The 14230-nt window shown below is 37.3% G+C and overlaps 1 protein-coding gene across 1 annotated transcript; it reads right to left on the bottom strand.

The window, feature by feature from the left end:
- Window positions 1-7783: 7783 nt before the first annotated feature.
- Window positions 7784-12528, bottom strand: LOC104221415 (uncharacterized). Its single transcript, XM_009772488.2, has 4 exons — window positions 12216-12528; window positions 10580-11195; window positions 9344-9620; window positions 7784-8096 (listed from the first exon to the last, which is right to left on the bottom strand). The coding sequence occupies exons 1-4, from the start codon at window positions 12298-12300 to the stop codon at window positions 8043-8045; spliced, it is 1032 nt and encodes a 343-aa protein (XP_009770790.1). The 5' UTR covers window positions 12301-12528; the 3' UTR covers window positions 7784-8042.
- Window positions 12529-14230: the final 1702 nt, after the last annotated feature.

Genomic DNA, 14230 nt, shown 5'->3' with positions numbered 1-14230 from the left:
AATCTCCAAATCAAGACTAGCAGTCAAACCAGGAACTGTCTGAATGGATGACATTTTCACGACAGGAGAAAATATTTCGTCAAAGTCAATACCTTTCCTTTGACCAAATCCCTTGACAACCAATCTAGATTTGTATCTGGGCTTCAAACTATGTTCTTCAGTTTTAACTTTGAACACCCACTTGTTTTTCAAAGCTCTCATGCCCTTAGGCAATTTCATCAACTCATAAGTATGGTTCTCATGCAGAGATTTCATCTCATCTTACATGGCTTCAATCTATTGATCCTTGTGCTCATCCTCTATAGCCTCCGTATAACATTCAGGTTCTCCCCCATCAGTGAGTAATACATACTCATTGGGTGAATAACGGGAGGAAGGAGTACGAGGTCTAGAAGACCTCCTGAGTGGAATATCTAACTCATCCACAGCTTCGTGAGTAGGAGCATCTGCCTCATTAACATTAGCATTGTTATTACCATCACCATCAATATGTTGATTTGGAATATGGTTCTGGGCATCACCATCATCATTGAGTCCACCAACGTCATCCGCATTTGTATGAGGAACTTGATCAAGATTAATTAAACCTTCAGAATTTGGAGATTTTAGCTTCTCCTCTTTGTTAATATCTTCAATGGTTTGATCCTTCACGAAGATAACATCACGACTTCTCACGACCTTTTTCTCAATTGGATCATATAGCTTGTAAACAAACTCATCAAAGCCATAACCAATGAAGATGCGCTGCCTTGTCTTGGCAGTTAATTTTGACCTCTCATCTTTAGGTACATGTACAAAATCTTTGCAACCAAACACTTTCAAGTGGTCATAGGAAATATCCTTGCCATACCAAACTTTGTTTGGAACATCATTTTTGCAAAGCAACCGCAGGGGATAGATTAATAACATGTGTGGCGGTCAACAAAGCCTCACCCCAAAAGGAATTCGGCAACTTTGCTTCAGAAAGCAAACATCTGACTCTTTCCATCAATGTCTTGTTCATCCTTTCTGCTAAACCATTAAGCTGAGGAGTCTTAGGAGGAGTCTTCTGGTGTCTGATACCCTGTTGCTTGCAGTATTTGTCAAACGGTCCACAATATTCACCACCGTTATCAGTACGAATACACTTCAGCTTCTTTCTAGTTTTTCTTTCAACTGAAGCCTGAAACTGCTTAAAGACACCCAAAGTTTACACTTGGGTGTCTTTAGTCTTCGAGATGTAGACCCAAAGTTTCCTAGAGCAATCATCAATAAAGGTAGCAAAATAAAGTGCACCACCCAAAGTCCTTGTCTTCATTGGACCACATAAGTCTGAATGCACCAACCCAAGCAACTCTGTCTTTCTTGAAGGAAGATGAGATTGGAAAGAAACTCTTTTTTGTTTTCCAGTCAAGTAGTGCTCACATTTTTCTAATTTTGCACTTTTAAAATTTGACAACAATTCTTCTTGGCCAGAACATTTAGTCCTTTCTCACTAATGTGGTTAAGCCTCTTATAACGTTGAAGAGTTATGGCTCTCAACGGAATTCACCATATCAACACAGGTAGAGGTCGTAGTCTAGTATAGACCACGACGCTTTTACCCACGAGCCACAATCATGGAGCCCTTAGTAAGCTTCCACTTTCCAGCACCATTAGTACTAACATATCCCTCATCATCCAAAACACCAACAGAGATCAAGTGCAAACGAACATTAGGTGCATGCTTTACATTGTTTAAAACTAGTTTAGTTCCAATACTAGTTTTCAAACAAATCGTTCCAACACCAGCCACCCTAGATACAGTCTCATTACCCATACTCAAAGTTCCAAAGTCACCCTGAGTATAGGATGAGAAAAATTCTTTCCTTGATGTCACATGAGACCACTGTCCACAACCCAGCTGGACTCATCACAAGCAATATTTATCAGATCCGCATCAAGGATGGTAACAAGGTCTTCTGTAGTGACAGTGTCCACACGATTGCCATCTTTTTTGTGTTCTTCATTGTTTCTATTCTCCTTTTTCAAAATCCGACAGAACTTCTTTGTGTGCCCTTTCTTCCCGCAATGATAGTACTCAATATCTTTAAGTCTGCTTATGGATTTGTTTCTATTATGTTCTCTATTTTGAGAACCCTGATTCTTGCTTCTCCCCCTAAAGTCAGTCACCAAGACATCTGATGAGAAGGAACCCTGAGATTTTCTTCTCATCTCTTCATTTAAAAGACTGCTCTTGGCAAGATCCATAGAGATCACACCATCCAGAGCAGAATTTGATAATGAAGTTCTAAGAATTTCCCAAGAATCTGGTAGGGAACCAAGTAGAAACAGGCCTTGAATTTCTTCATCAAATTTAATGCTCATAGCAGATAACTGGTTCATGATTGAAAATTATTCAAATGATTTGTCATCGCGGAATCATCATGGTATTTTAAACCCAACATCTGCTTTATCACAAACATCTTGTTGTTTCCAGTTTTCCGAGCATACAAACTTTCAAGGTGCTCCCATACGGTCCGAGCATGTGTCTCCCCAGAAATATGGTTCAAAACATTATCGTCAACTCACTGTCTAATAAAGCCGCAAACATGCTTATGTAACAAATTCCACTCTTCATCTGATTTATTATTAGACTTTATAGTGGTGAAGGCAGGTTGATGAAAATTCTTGACATAGAGCAAATATTCCATTTTTCCCTTCCAAATGGCATAATTTATGTCATTCAAAGTAACCATTCTACTAGTGTTGGCTTCCATCGTTTATCACAAATATAAATACTATTTATTGGGAGACCAAAGTAATTCTTTTCTGATGTGGAAGTTCAGACTGTGCTGCAACCATAGAGCATACTCAGACAGACCCTTGACTCTGATATCACTTGTTGGGAATAAACCCCGTAAAAATTTACGGTATTAGTGATAAACGCCGACCACTAAGTTATGGTTAAATCAGCAAGAATAAAAATACAGCAAAACTGACATCAAGATTTTACATGAAAACCCTTCTGAATAAGGGGAAAACCATGGTCAAGAAGAGCAACTGATATCAGTATAGCGAGGAATTTTACATTGTGTAGTAACGAGTACAAATACTCCTAAGACCACTACACCCTCAAAAGAAAAAATACTCTTTTGTTTTTTCCACCTCACTATAATATCTCTCACACTCTATTTTTCTTCACAAACTATTTTCTTATAGTCTATGGAATACCTTGCTCTCTATCTTTCACTCTTTGTTGGTGCGATGAAATGAGAGTTGAAGCTCTCGTTTTATAGCCAAAAAACTCACTCTGTAAAGCCTACGATATTTAACAATTTGCACACTTTTCACAATTTCAACAAGGTTGTCTGTCAAATCAAAACCAAGTCAACAAAATTGGCTACCAAATCATACCAATTCAACAAGGTTAGCTACCAAATCAATACCAATTCAGCAAGGTTGGCTACCAAACCATTTGAATGAGATGGACACCATCAACTCTGGTAAGATTCATTCTATTGAATGACTCACAGCACTAAATTCATATGTGAATCAACTTACTAAATGAAGTACCTTGGATAGTTCTACTTCTTTATTTCTTTTTTTGGCTAATGAAGAGATCAAATTTATTTAGGAAATTAAGGTGGATCGTACAAACTGGAACTGATCGCAGTGTATCAGTTCCATAAAAGTTTTTGCGAAACTGAAATAAAGCATAAAGAGGAGAATAATCAGAAAACATGATATTGTTCTCACCTAAGCTATGAGAACCCCAGGTCTTCCCATAGCTTGCAAATATGTCCATCAGTATCACAGCATTTGCCTCCAAGTATATGCGGCGCACTGATGGTGAGTTGGCCATGACATCAGTAAAGACCTGCAATCATTTATTAGGTGAAGTACAATTTGTGAGGATAGTAAGTTTTTAATACCTTTGAATCAGTTTCCACAATCAGTGGAAATGGATTCTGTGTAAATATCAATCCAGCCCTGGTAAGTAATGCTAAAAGTTTATGCATGCAAAATTGAATTAGGTGTAATGTAGCTGGAGAAACCAGCAACCCATGATCCTTCTATTCAGAATAACCCCTCCTGCACCGCCTCATTGAGCTTCTTGATGTAGCCATTTGACAAGGATAGTATGTATAGGGTGTTTAGCGGTCGGTTGGTTTGCATTACAGGCATTTTGGGGCACCGGCGAATGGGCGTTTTGAGTATCCAATTCTGTCCAAGCAATCACAGGTTCAGAGAATGGGGACATCAGTGCATAATGGTAGTCCTGTGGTGTCATCTTATGTTGATGATGTTGATTCTTAAGCCGCGCCCATCAATGGGAGGAAGGTCCTTACTCTGTTTCCAACAGGGGATGATTGATATCTTGGTAATTGTTGATTTTTAGCCTTCTGTAAGCTTCTTCAAATATCTTGTTTAATTGTCCCTTCTATTTATTTGGCATGCTGAAGTGTGTTTGTCTCTGTTGGTTTGGGAGAATGGGTACATTTCCCCCCTCTGAAACGCCAATATAAGTAGAGACCACCACCTTTTAGAAATCTCAGTCCTCAGTTTTCTAGCTTGAGGTGGAAGTAAACTCGTCAAATGCACGAGCCTTGTCATCGTCTACATTTAATGGCTTACAATATGTGAGTAGACCTTTTCTTATATGGTATTAGCTCCTTTGACACCAGTTTTCGCTTCTGTGTAGAAAACCTCACCGGTGCTTCCTTCTTCCTTTGCTGTCTGGTCACAAGTGAATTGATCTACCATTAGATGTTTTTTTGCTTGGTTTCACTATCATTCAGTTTAAGAAAAAAAAAAGGCAGCCCGGTGCACTAAACTTCCGCTATGCGCGGGATCTTGAAAGGGCCGGACCACAAGGGTCTATTGTACGCAACCTTACCCTGCATTTCTGCAAGAGGTTGTTTCCCCGGCTCGAACTCGTGACCTCATAGTCACATGGCAGCAGTTTTACTAGTTACGTCACGCCTCTCCTTCTATCATTCAGCAACTTTACCAGCAACTATCATTCAGTATAATGCCAAAATTTACTGAAAACTGAAAAAGAAGATGATGTTAATCAACATTGCTTGGCTTTCTCTATCACTTAGTATAATACCAAAAATATTATTCAAAACTGATATAGAAGAGATGCTCAGTTTCTTTTGAAGTCTACAGAAACATCTTTTGAGTTAGACATTGCTTCAACAATATAGTACCTTACAAAACGATATATCATGAAACGATGTGGAACAACAATCCAAACAGGCTTACAGTAGGTGTTTGTGCATTCACTATCTTCAACTCAAACTATACATGTATACTTGAAAATTTTAAAAAATACAGTTAAAGTCACGTCCCAACCAACAACGTTACATTTTTCGAAAATGGTAACAATATTATATATCTGTAGCATAAAGGATGTGCTAAAGCCATCTTACAATTTAAAAGAACAAAAAACATAGCTTTCTTATAACTCCTATGACAGGTATTCCATGATATCTAACACTAAATCAACATCCTGTATAAAATCATTAGCTGCGCCTTCCTCTGCTAGTCGATCCCTCTCTGGCGGCGCTAGTGCTTGATATATAGCCATGCAAGTGTAAGAAAGGACCCATTGACAAGTTGCAGGTCCAAATCCAGCCATACCATAGGCGAGATTCACAGTAAGTAAACAGAGTACATTCAGTACCCGAAAATCTTTAGGGCCCGGCCTACTCTTGATCAGCACGTAGAAGTAAAAACAAGTTACTGCTGCTACAAGCAGAATAACGTATACGTGAATCTGTTTGTGGTGCAAGTGGCTGAAGAGAGGCGCTACACAGAGCGCGACCAATGGGCCTAGGATATTACAATGACGGCGAGCTCGTATGGGATTCACCCCGTAGTAAGAAATATAACAGCGTCGGAGGAGTACCAAAACTACTTCAGCCAACAGAATGGAAGCAGCTGTACAGATGAGCCATGCTCCCTAGCCAAAAGCAGTGGCGACGAGAAACACCACAAGTGTTGCCCAAATTTTCTGGTGTTCAATGTTCATTTTTTCTTAGCTAAAATGGGTTTAGTTGGTAGTATTAGAAAATGGGTTAGCTGGTGAGAAAGATGAAGCAGAAGGGCGTAGATTTCTGCCTGTTATGTGTTTGTAAAAATGTGGAGATGAAGTTTTAGGGAATATTTGGTGGTGAGAGGAAGAAAATGAACGAAACAGAAAGATGGCAAAATCAACGTCGCTCTGCTGCAGAGGTACGTACGTCTTTTACTGCTGCAGCAATAAAGCTTGTGGGCTTTTGACAACATAAGTAATTGGGAGAAATTCAAAAATAGCCGGATTTACAACTGGTCATTTAAAAATAGCTCAGTTTCAAAAGTAATCAAAATTTAGTCACTTTTCATGTAAAGATAAATCTGAGCAAAAATACTGTTCAAAACCCGAAAAATACGCCAGTATATTAAACTGGAGTTCCAGCATAAGTATGTTTGAACTCCAGCATATTATACTGGAGTTCCAGGATAAGTATGCTGGAACTCCAGCATAATATGATGGAGTTCCAGCATAAGTATACTAGAACTCCAGCATAATATACTGGAGTTCCAGCAAGTATAATTGTCCAGTATAATATACTAGAGTTTGGAGCATCGGTGCTCCAGTCTCCAGTATATTATACTGGAGTTAGCAAAGTATACCAGTCCAGCATAATATGCTGGAGTTCATACACAGGTGCACCGAACTCCAGTATATTATGCTGGACCGGTCTCTGTTGCAGCAAAATAGTGACTATTTTTCATTGACTTCGTAAACGCTGGCTATTTTTAAATGACCAGTCCGAAAACTGGCTATACCGTGTTATTTTTACTAATTAATTAAGATAAAAGTATTAAAAGCCCAGTCTTGGAATTTTTAGCTCTGGGGAAGGTGTATTGTTGTCTGTGAGGCCTTGACCATTTGCATGGACTCATTTTTATTTTATTTTTGGGAATTCGATTATCCATAAACAAATCCTATTGAGCGATCAAGGAAATTAGATTATCCATAAAATATTCAGTGAGCGATCAACTCATGTTTGAGCATGATGAATCACTACGTGCCAACTTGTTATGTTCCACTTTGCGACGTTATATGAGAATGAAAAGTTGAAGCATTTTATTCATCCATGGATGAAGAATAACAAACATAATAATTTTTGCCGATCATGTTTCCAGAAAAAAATCCTCCTCTTTCGTCTATCCTTTTATTATTTAGAACTAATATTGATACACGTATTTTACATGTCAAACTTCTTGAGGATAATTTGGTTTCCCTTCGAGCAATTTATTCAGTTCTAAATTGGGGCAACAAGATCAGTTACCCGTAGTTTAACAGAAATATTTGCATTTAGTTTCAGCAAAACCGTTGTCCCAATATGTTCAACACTTCGGGAATTTTTTGGTCGGTATCAACAAGAATGATACATTTATATGATGACTTTGCCGTAGACCTCAGTGGACACAAACAAATATGTTAGGGGTACTTTTGTTTATTTTAACAATATCTAATTTATTATCAAAATCGTCCCTTTTATCCTTCAATTAACTGTTCAAACAAATTACGCCAAAGAAATTAAACGTAGTGAGTAATAAATACATGAGCGTTGTTCATGTCAAGCATTTTCAGGATGATCTAATATCTTTCTTTTTTTAAATTCTTACTTATTCTACTTCATATACCACTGTATCTTCATCCAAATCCAGAAAGCACAAAGGATTTCCTCTGGTCAGTCAGAGTTCCAATTTTAAGTTCTGTAAAAAGCCAAATATTGGGTGAAATGCAACATAACCCTCAGAAAAGTAAAAGACAATAATCTTCCTGATATTTTAAGGGGGTAATAACAGCAAGTGCATATATGTCATATGAAGTATTACTGCAAAATATACTGAAAGTACTTAATTCTTCCACTTGAACTGATTTTCAAAAAATGAAAGCAAAAGGGACTAATGCAGCACCAAGTTTAATAGTGTCTATCACAATTAACCTAGACCAGGATAACACTAAGAGAGAACAAAAACTACATTCCCAGCGGAAACATCCTCTGAACCATTCTGGACCATTAACTGTGGGTCTGGGTGTAAGCAAAGCTTAGCGGTTGCTGACAGAAAGGGGGCTGCAACAAAACAAAAGGAGGGATTGGATCAGTTAATTAAGTTGCATGCTGTTGATAGAGATCACAGACGTCAAAAAATAATGGATGAATAAATAAAAGAGAGACCAAAGACAAGAACTCTGCATGCAAAATTCTCCACACACATTAAAACAATCAAAAGCGAAGTTCTTTCTGCAAATTTCCTTTTTCATTGGGTTGAGGAGTATTCATAGGAATGCTAATAATACAATATGCAGGCATATTGCTAATAATACAATATGCAGGCATGCACCATGAACAGTGTGGTTGAGTTCCAAAAAGTAGGAGCCCCATAATAATATACACTTATACTGCTATAATATTTGCCGAGAGTGATGGCATTGGTTATTTCTCCCAAAAGGTGCATCCATAGAGATATAGTTAGTCAAAATGCGAAGCCAAGAAAAGAACAAATTACAAGACACTAATATTATCTCAGCATGCATAACAAGGAAGACACTTGGAGCTAATAGTACAACTGCCATAATTAACATATAAGCCACTCCAAAATATATTATTATACATAAACTGCAGTTCTTGAAACATAGGGGCTGTGGTAAGAGGAATAGAGGATAACCGGCAATTAAGATGTTATACTAATGCCATGGGAGACATTAGCCCCTACAAGAGTGCCTCCACATGGCAGTATGGCACTACATTTGCATGCGGCATCAACATAAACAAGCCCATTATTAACACCTAAAGCTAAACGACATATTGCTTTCAACATAAAATCAATACTTTTATTTACTTATTTCTTGAAACATAGGGGCTGTGGTAAGAGGAATAGAGGATAACTGGCAATTAAGATGTTATACTAATGCCATGGGAGACATTAGCCCCTACAAGAGCGCCTCCACATGGCAGTATGGCACTACATTTGCATGCGGCATCAACATAAACAAGCCCATTATTAACACCTAAAGCTAAACGACATATTGCTTTCAACATAAAATCAATACTTTTATTTACTTATAGCTTCTAAATCAGAGTTCTACATACTTCCTCTTCTAAAATACTAAATTATAGTTTGAGATAAGTGGATTTCCTTTTGTTGAAATATTATTTGACAATTACTCATTCTATTACCAAAAAGGGTACTCCCAACAGACTCCTACAGTAAAACAGTTGGCGCTTTATAGTATAAGTCCCAGATTTATGAATCATAATGATTGCCAATTGAATTCCAGTAGGAAATAGCATTCAAGGGGCATGAAGCTGATCAGTACCTGAATGAAAGCATGCCTAAGTTGATCATATGAATGTGCATAAATCATGCTCTGGGTTGGCCACTGCATGAATACTCCATTATTGGAGGTCTGATTTAATCCCATGGCATGGTACGGGCCAAGAGCAGGATTCCTGTAGTTTGGTGAAGCTTGAGCATTGGGCAGCTGACTCATCTGAGGAAAAGCAGCATCATAATGCACATATGGGGGCTGAAACTTCTGCACATCAAAAGGTGCCAAGCTAAAGCACTGACCAGTCGGGACACTCTTAACGTATCTGCATCAGTTTGAAAGACAATTAGATGTATCATCTTCAGACACTATTTAATGTTATAAGTTATAGCAGAACAAGGTGCAGCATTTGTATATCATTAACCTGCATAAGTGTGTATATCTACATAGCATCAACTACATTCTAACCTAACTGCTTAATTAATGCAGCATCACCTACCACGTGACTTCTTCAATTCCACTATTCAAACTTGCTACACATATTAGATTACATAGTTAAATTTCAAGCCCCAACTTTTTCCCCACTCGAACCTTAAATAGTGGTGCTGAAAAAATCTAAATGGTAATGCTACTCAAAAGATGAGGAGAACAGAAATTCATGCCAAACCAGAGTACGAGATAGTCTTCAAGACCACTATATTCACTCGCATAAAATTTCACTGCTACTGACTGCTCAAGACGAGTAAATGCACATACACTGCTCCAGTTCTGGTGTATCAACTACACACACACTATAAATCACAGAACAAAAACGCATCGTTCTAAAAGATCCTGTCTAATGACTTTATCCAAATAAAGATTGTTAATATAGCTTTTCAACAAGACACGCAATCAAAATCCCATATCAAATCATGCAGTACTTTCAGAAGCACTCTTTTTTGGTTAAGCTACTATCAGAACTCAGAAGAAAACTAACAATATACTAGTCCTTTTTCATATGTCAAATTAATAGACTGCCAGATGTTATTTTGACAATAGAAAATGGTCTAACAAGAGCAAGACCAGCCGCCCAAGCATCCAAACAATAGCCAACTGTCATGACTAGATACTAGCAGAAGTAACTAGATCAGACAGAAGCAGCGTATAAGTTGCATATACAACTAAATCATACAAAATAACACTGAGGACTGAAAGTAAATTCCAGAAACTGAGATGGAGCATTTTTTAATACAAAAATATATCATACAAATCATTAAAGAAGGCATAGCACCCAAGATAACTTACCTAACGTAATTCCTGTCATAATCTGGGTCACTCAACTCTTTCTCCCTGTCCCTAAGGATGGCAACTCGAGATGAAGTACTACTACCTTCCCTGCTGCTGAGGCTTTTCTCCATATCCAAGAGTAACCTATTTGAACATTCATTCTCATCTATGATGTTCTTGATGTCAGAAGCAACACGAGCTAATGTGTCTCTTGACTCCGAGCTAATAGGACTATTAAAAATACGTGCACGTGCCCTGTCATACTCCTCTTTTCTCTCTTCCACAGTTCTTACTGGGCTGCGTTTTGGACCAGATTCACCATCATTTGACGAGGTTTTACTAGGCCTTGGTCGTATTACAATTTTCATCTTCTCATATTTGTCATTGTCAGACTGTTTAGGTGGGATGTCTGACAAACGCACAGCAGGGTATTTGCTTTCAGGCTTTCTTGTCACCAGAATTTTGGCTCCCTGACCATCCACCACATTATCCTGGACCATAGTTTGCAAACCATAGTGTTGAGCAACACGGTGCGCTGCAAGCCGAAGGTAGGAAGTAGGGAAATGTGGGAACTCAAACTGTTGCAAATCAGAATTTTGCAAGAACTTCTGAATATCGAATTCCATTCGTAGAACTGCCAAACAACAAGAAAAAACAGACTTAATTACTTTTTATCTCTAGAGTAATTATTCTACTAAGAGAAACACACTTTTTATCTCTAGAGTAATTATTCTACTAAGAGAAACACAAATACATTCAAGAATGAGCATGTAAAGGTGCAGCATAACCTAGTATAACACCTACCAATAGAACTCCAACACTAACAAATGAAATAGGAACTGATGTGAAGTAACTATACTATCAGGAAAGATAGACTTAGCATATAAAATCAACAGAACAGAATCCATCGGTAGAGAATTAAATTTTTCACTTCTATGATAAATTGCTAATTACCAATTTAAAGCTTTCATAGAGAAATAATCAACATGCATCACACAGCTCTTTCTAGTGCTATAACGGTAAAGGAAGATATGGCATCCACACTATGAGTAGAACAGGGAACCAAACCAAATTTTTAATGCGCATGCAATGTATATTTTACATATAGTATTAAGTCCACATTAAGAAGTTTTAGTCACCCATTATCTCAAAAGCATAAATAAACACAACGCTTAGCTCAATCTGACCATATTTACAAACAGAGAATCAGTTACATACACAACAGATATATAAAGAAGCTCAACTCAGGGGTGTGACCTAGTGGCCAATAGAACCATGAGGGCTCAAGTTCATTTCCCCACAAAAAACACTAGGTGATTTCTTAGCATAAGCCTTGATAGGAGGTAACAGGTACTCATGGAATAGTCGAACGAGCTGGCCCGGCCAACACGTCATCAAATAATATATACTAAGAAGCTCAATTAGATTCAGATCTACAGCAAATCTATCCCACCAAAATTCACAACAATCACAATAAAACCAGATCAGCAAAAACAAAAATAAACCCAATTCTGCACAATTAACCCCAATAAAATCGAAGAAAACAGAAACCCTAAAACTAACCCTAAGGAATAGGAACACATGCCACTAAATTACATAAAATTTGCTTGAAAAGAAAAGGCAAAAAATAAAAGCAATGTTGCGGAGCACATACTGGTGAGACGATGACGTGGGTTTTGAAGAGCTTCAACCAAGAAAGGATCCACCATTGACAAATAAGCAGCAGAAGCTGAATCCATTTTCAGAGAAAACCCCTTTTTTGTCTCTCTAAAAATTACAAGGATTATGTAAAAATTGGAATACAAAAGATTTTTTTTATAAATTTTTTTTTTCTCTTTTCTTCACCCAAGAGAGGGGAAGAAGAAGAGACTTTTCAAAGAGCTCTCAAAAAGGGAGAGAGAATGAAAATAGAAAACCCTATTGGCTCCTTATCCCCTAAGAGGAGGACTACTAGAAGAAAAGAAAAGGGTCTAAATTTGTGAATTTCAATAGGGAGGGATTGGGTTTTGTCTTTTTTGTCTGCTTTTAAAGGAAATAAAAAGATCTTACTGCAAAGGACTACAGCCAAAGTTAGCTAAAATATCTCTTTGGTCGGACCATTGTGTGTGCGCGTGGAAAATTGAGAGCTTGAAATATATATCAAATTAGGGTGAAAAGAAAAAAAATGTTAGCCAATTAAAAGCTTCCTTTTATTTTTTCCAATTTTTTTTATAAATATGTAGGGTAAGTTGGGCGGTCAAAAAGTATAGTAAAATGGTCATTGTTCAAAGAATAAAGTACTCTTTAACACAGTGTGCTAAAACTTCTCATAAGACTTTTTATGATGCGAATTTGAACTAGTTGAGTCGATGAATTTGGAACCTTGAGAATGGATCCGTCCTTGATAGGAGCACTAAGACCCCATAGTGAGCTTTATATGACATGAATTTGAATTAATAGGCTCAATGAATTTTGATTATCGCATGTGGAATTTGCAACTTAATTAGATGTGAAATAATTTTGATCTAGTGGAATTTAACAATGTAAATTTGCAATTCTAATATTTTGAAGATAGAAAAGGAATCTTTTCTCAAAGGCACTCCTAACTTAGCAAAGCTACGAATAAGTTTTAGTTCTGGACATTCAAAGGCACTCCTAAATCCTAATCTTAGTTGTGATTTTGAAAATACAAGCCCATGGTCCATGGTGTAATTAAGATTTAAACGGGCTTGAGTTGCTAGACTCCTAAAACCAGTAAAAATAACACGGACTAGCCAATTTTCAAATTGGTCATTCAAAAATAGCCAACATTTGCAAAGTCATTGAAAAATAATCATTATTTTGCTGCAACACGGAAAGTTCTAGCATAATATGTTGGAGATCGGTACACATGTGTATGAACTTCCAGCATATTATGCTGGAACTCAAACACGCAGAAAGTTCCAGCATAATATACTGGAAATTGGAACACCTATGTATGAACTTCCAGCCTATTATGATGGACCGGTATATTATATTGGAACTCCAGTATATTATACTGGAAGTCCAGTATATTATAATCGAACTCCAATACTTATACTGGAACTCCAGTATATTATACTGGAGTTCCAATATATTATGTTGGAGTATTTTTCGGATTTTGAATAGTGTTTTCGTTCAAATTTATCTTTACATGAAAAGTGGCTAAATTTCAATTACTTTAGAAACTGTGGCTATTTTTGAATGACAACTTGTAAATCTGGCTATTTTTTAATTTCTCCCCTAAAACCAATGAAAATAGCCTGGGCTAGCCAGTTTTCGGACTGGTCATTCAAAAATAGTCAGTGTTTGCAAAGTCATTGAAAAATAGACACTATTTTGCTGCAACAGGAACCGGTCCAGTGTAATATACTGGAGATCGGTGCACTTGCATATGAATTTCCAGCATATTATGCGGAACTCCAATACGTGGAAAGTTCCAGCATAATATACTGGAGATTGGAGCACATGTGTATGAACTTCCAGCATATTATACTGGACCGGTATATTATACTTGAACTCCAGTATATTATGCTGGAGTTCCAGTATACTTATGCTGGAACTCCATTATAATATGCTGGAGTTCTAGTATACTTATGCTGGAACTCCATTATAATATGCTGGAGTTCTAGTATACTTATGCTGGAACTCCATTATAATATACTGGAGTTC

Source organism: Nicotiana sylvestris, chromosome 12, assembly GCF_000393655.2.
Source record: "Nicotiana sylvestris chromosome 12, ASM39365v2, whole genome shotgun sequence".
NCBI classification, from domain to species: Eukaryota; Viridiplantae; Streptophyta; class Magnoliopsida; order Solanales; family Solanaceae; genus Nicotiana; species Nicotiana sylvestris.
This window is presented reverse-complemented; position numbering and strand designations above follow the sequence as displayed.

Excerpts from the sequence above, each read along its gene's own strand:
- LOC104221415 (XM_009772488.2), bottom strand. The coding sequence starts at position 12,300 with ATGGATTCAGCTTCTGCTGCTTATTTGTCAATGGTGGATCCTTTCTTG. Across the intron at positions 11,196-12,215 it reads CCCACGTCATCGTCTCACCA|TTCTACGAATGGAATTCGAT; the intron begins GTATGTGCTCCG and ends GTTGTTTGGCAG. Across the intron at positions 9,621-10,579 it reads TATGACAGGAATTACGTTAG|ATACGTTAAGAGTGTCCCGA; the intron begins GTAAGTTATCTT and ends AAACTGATGCAG.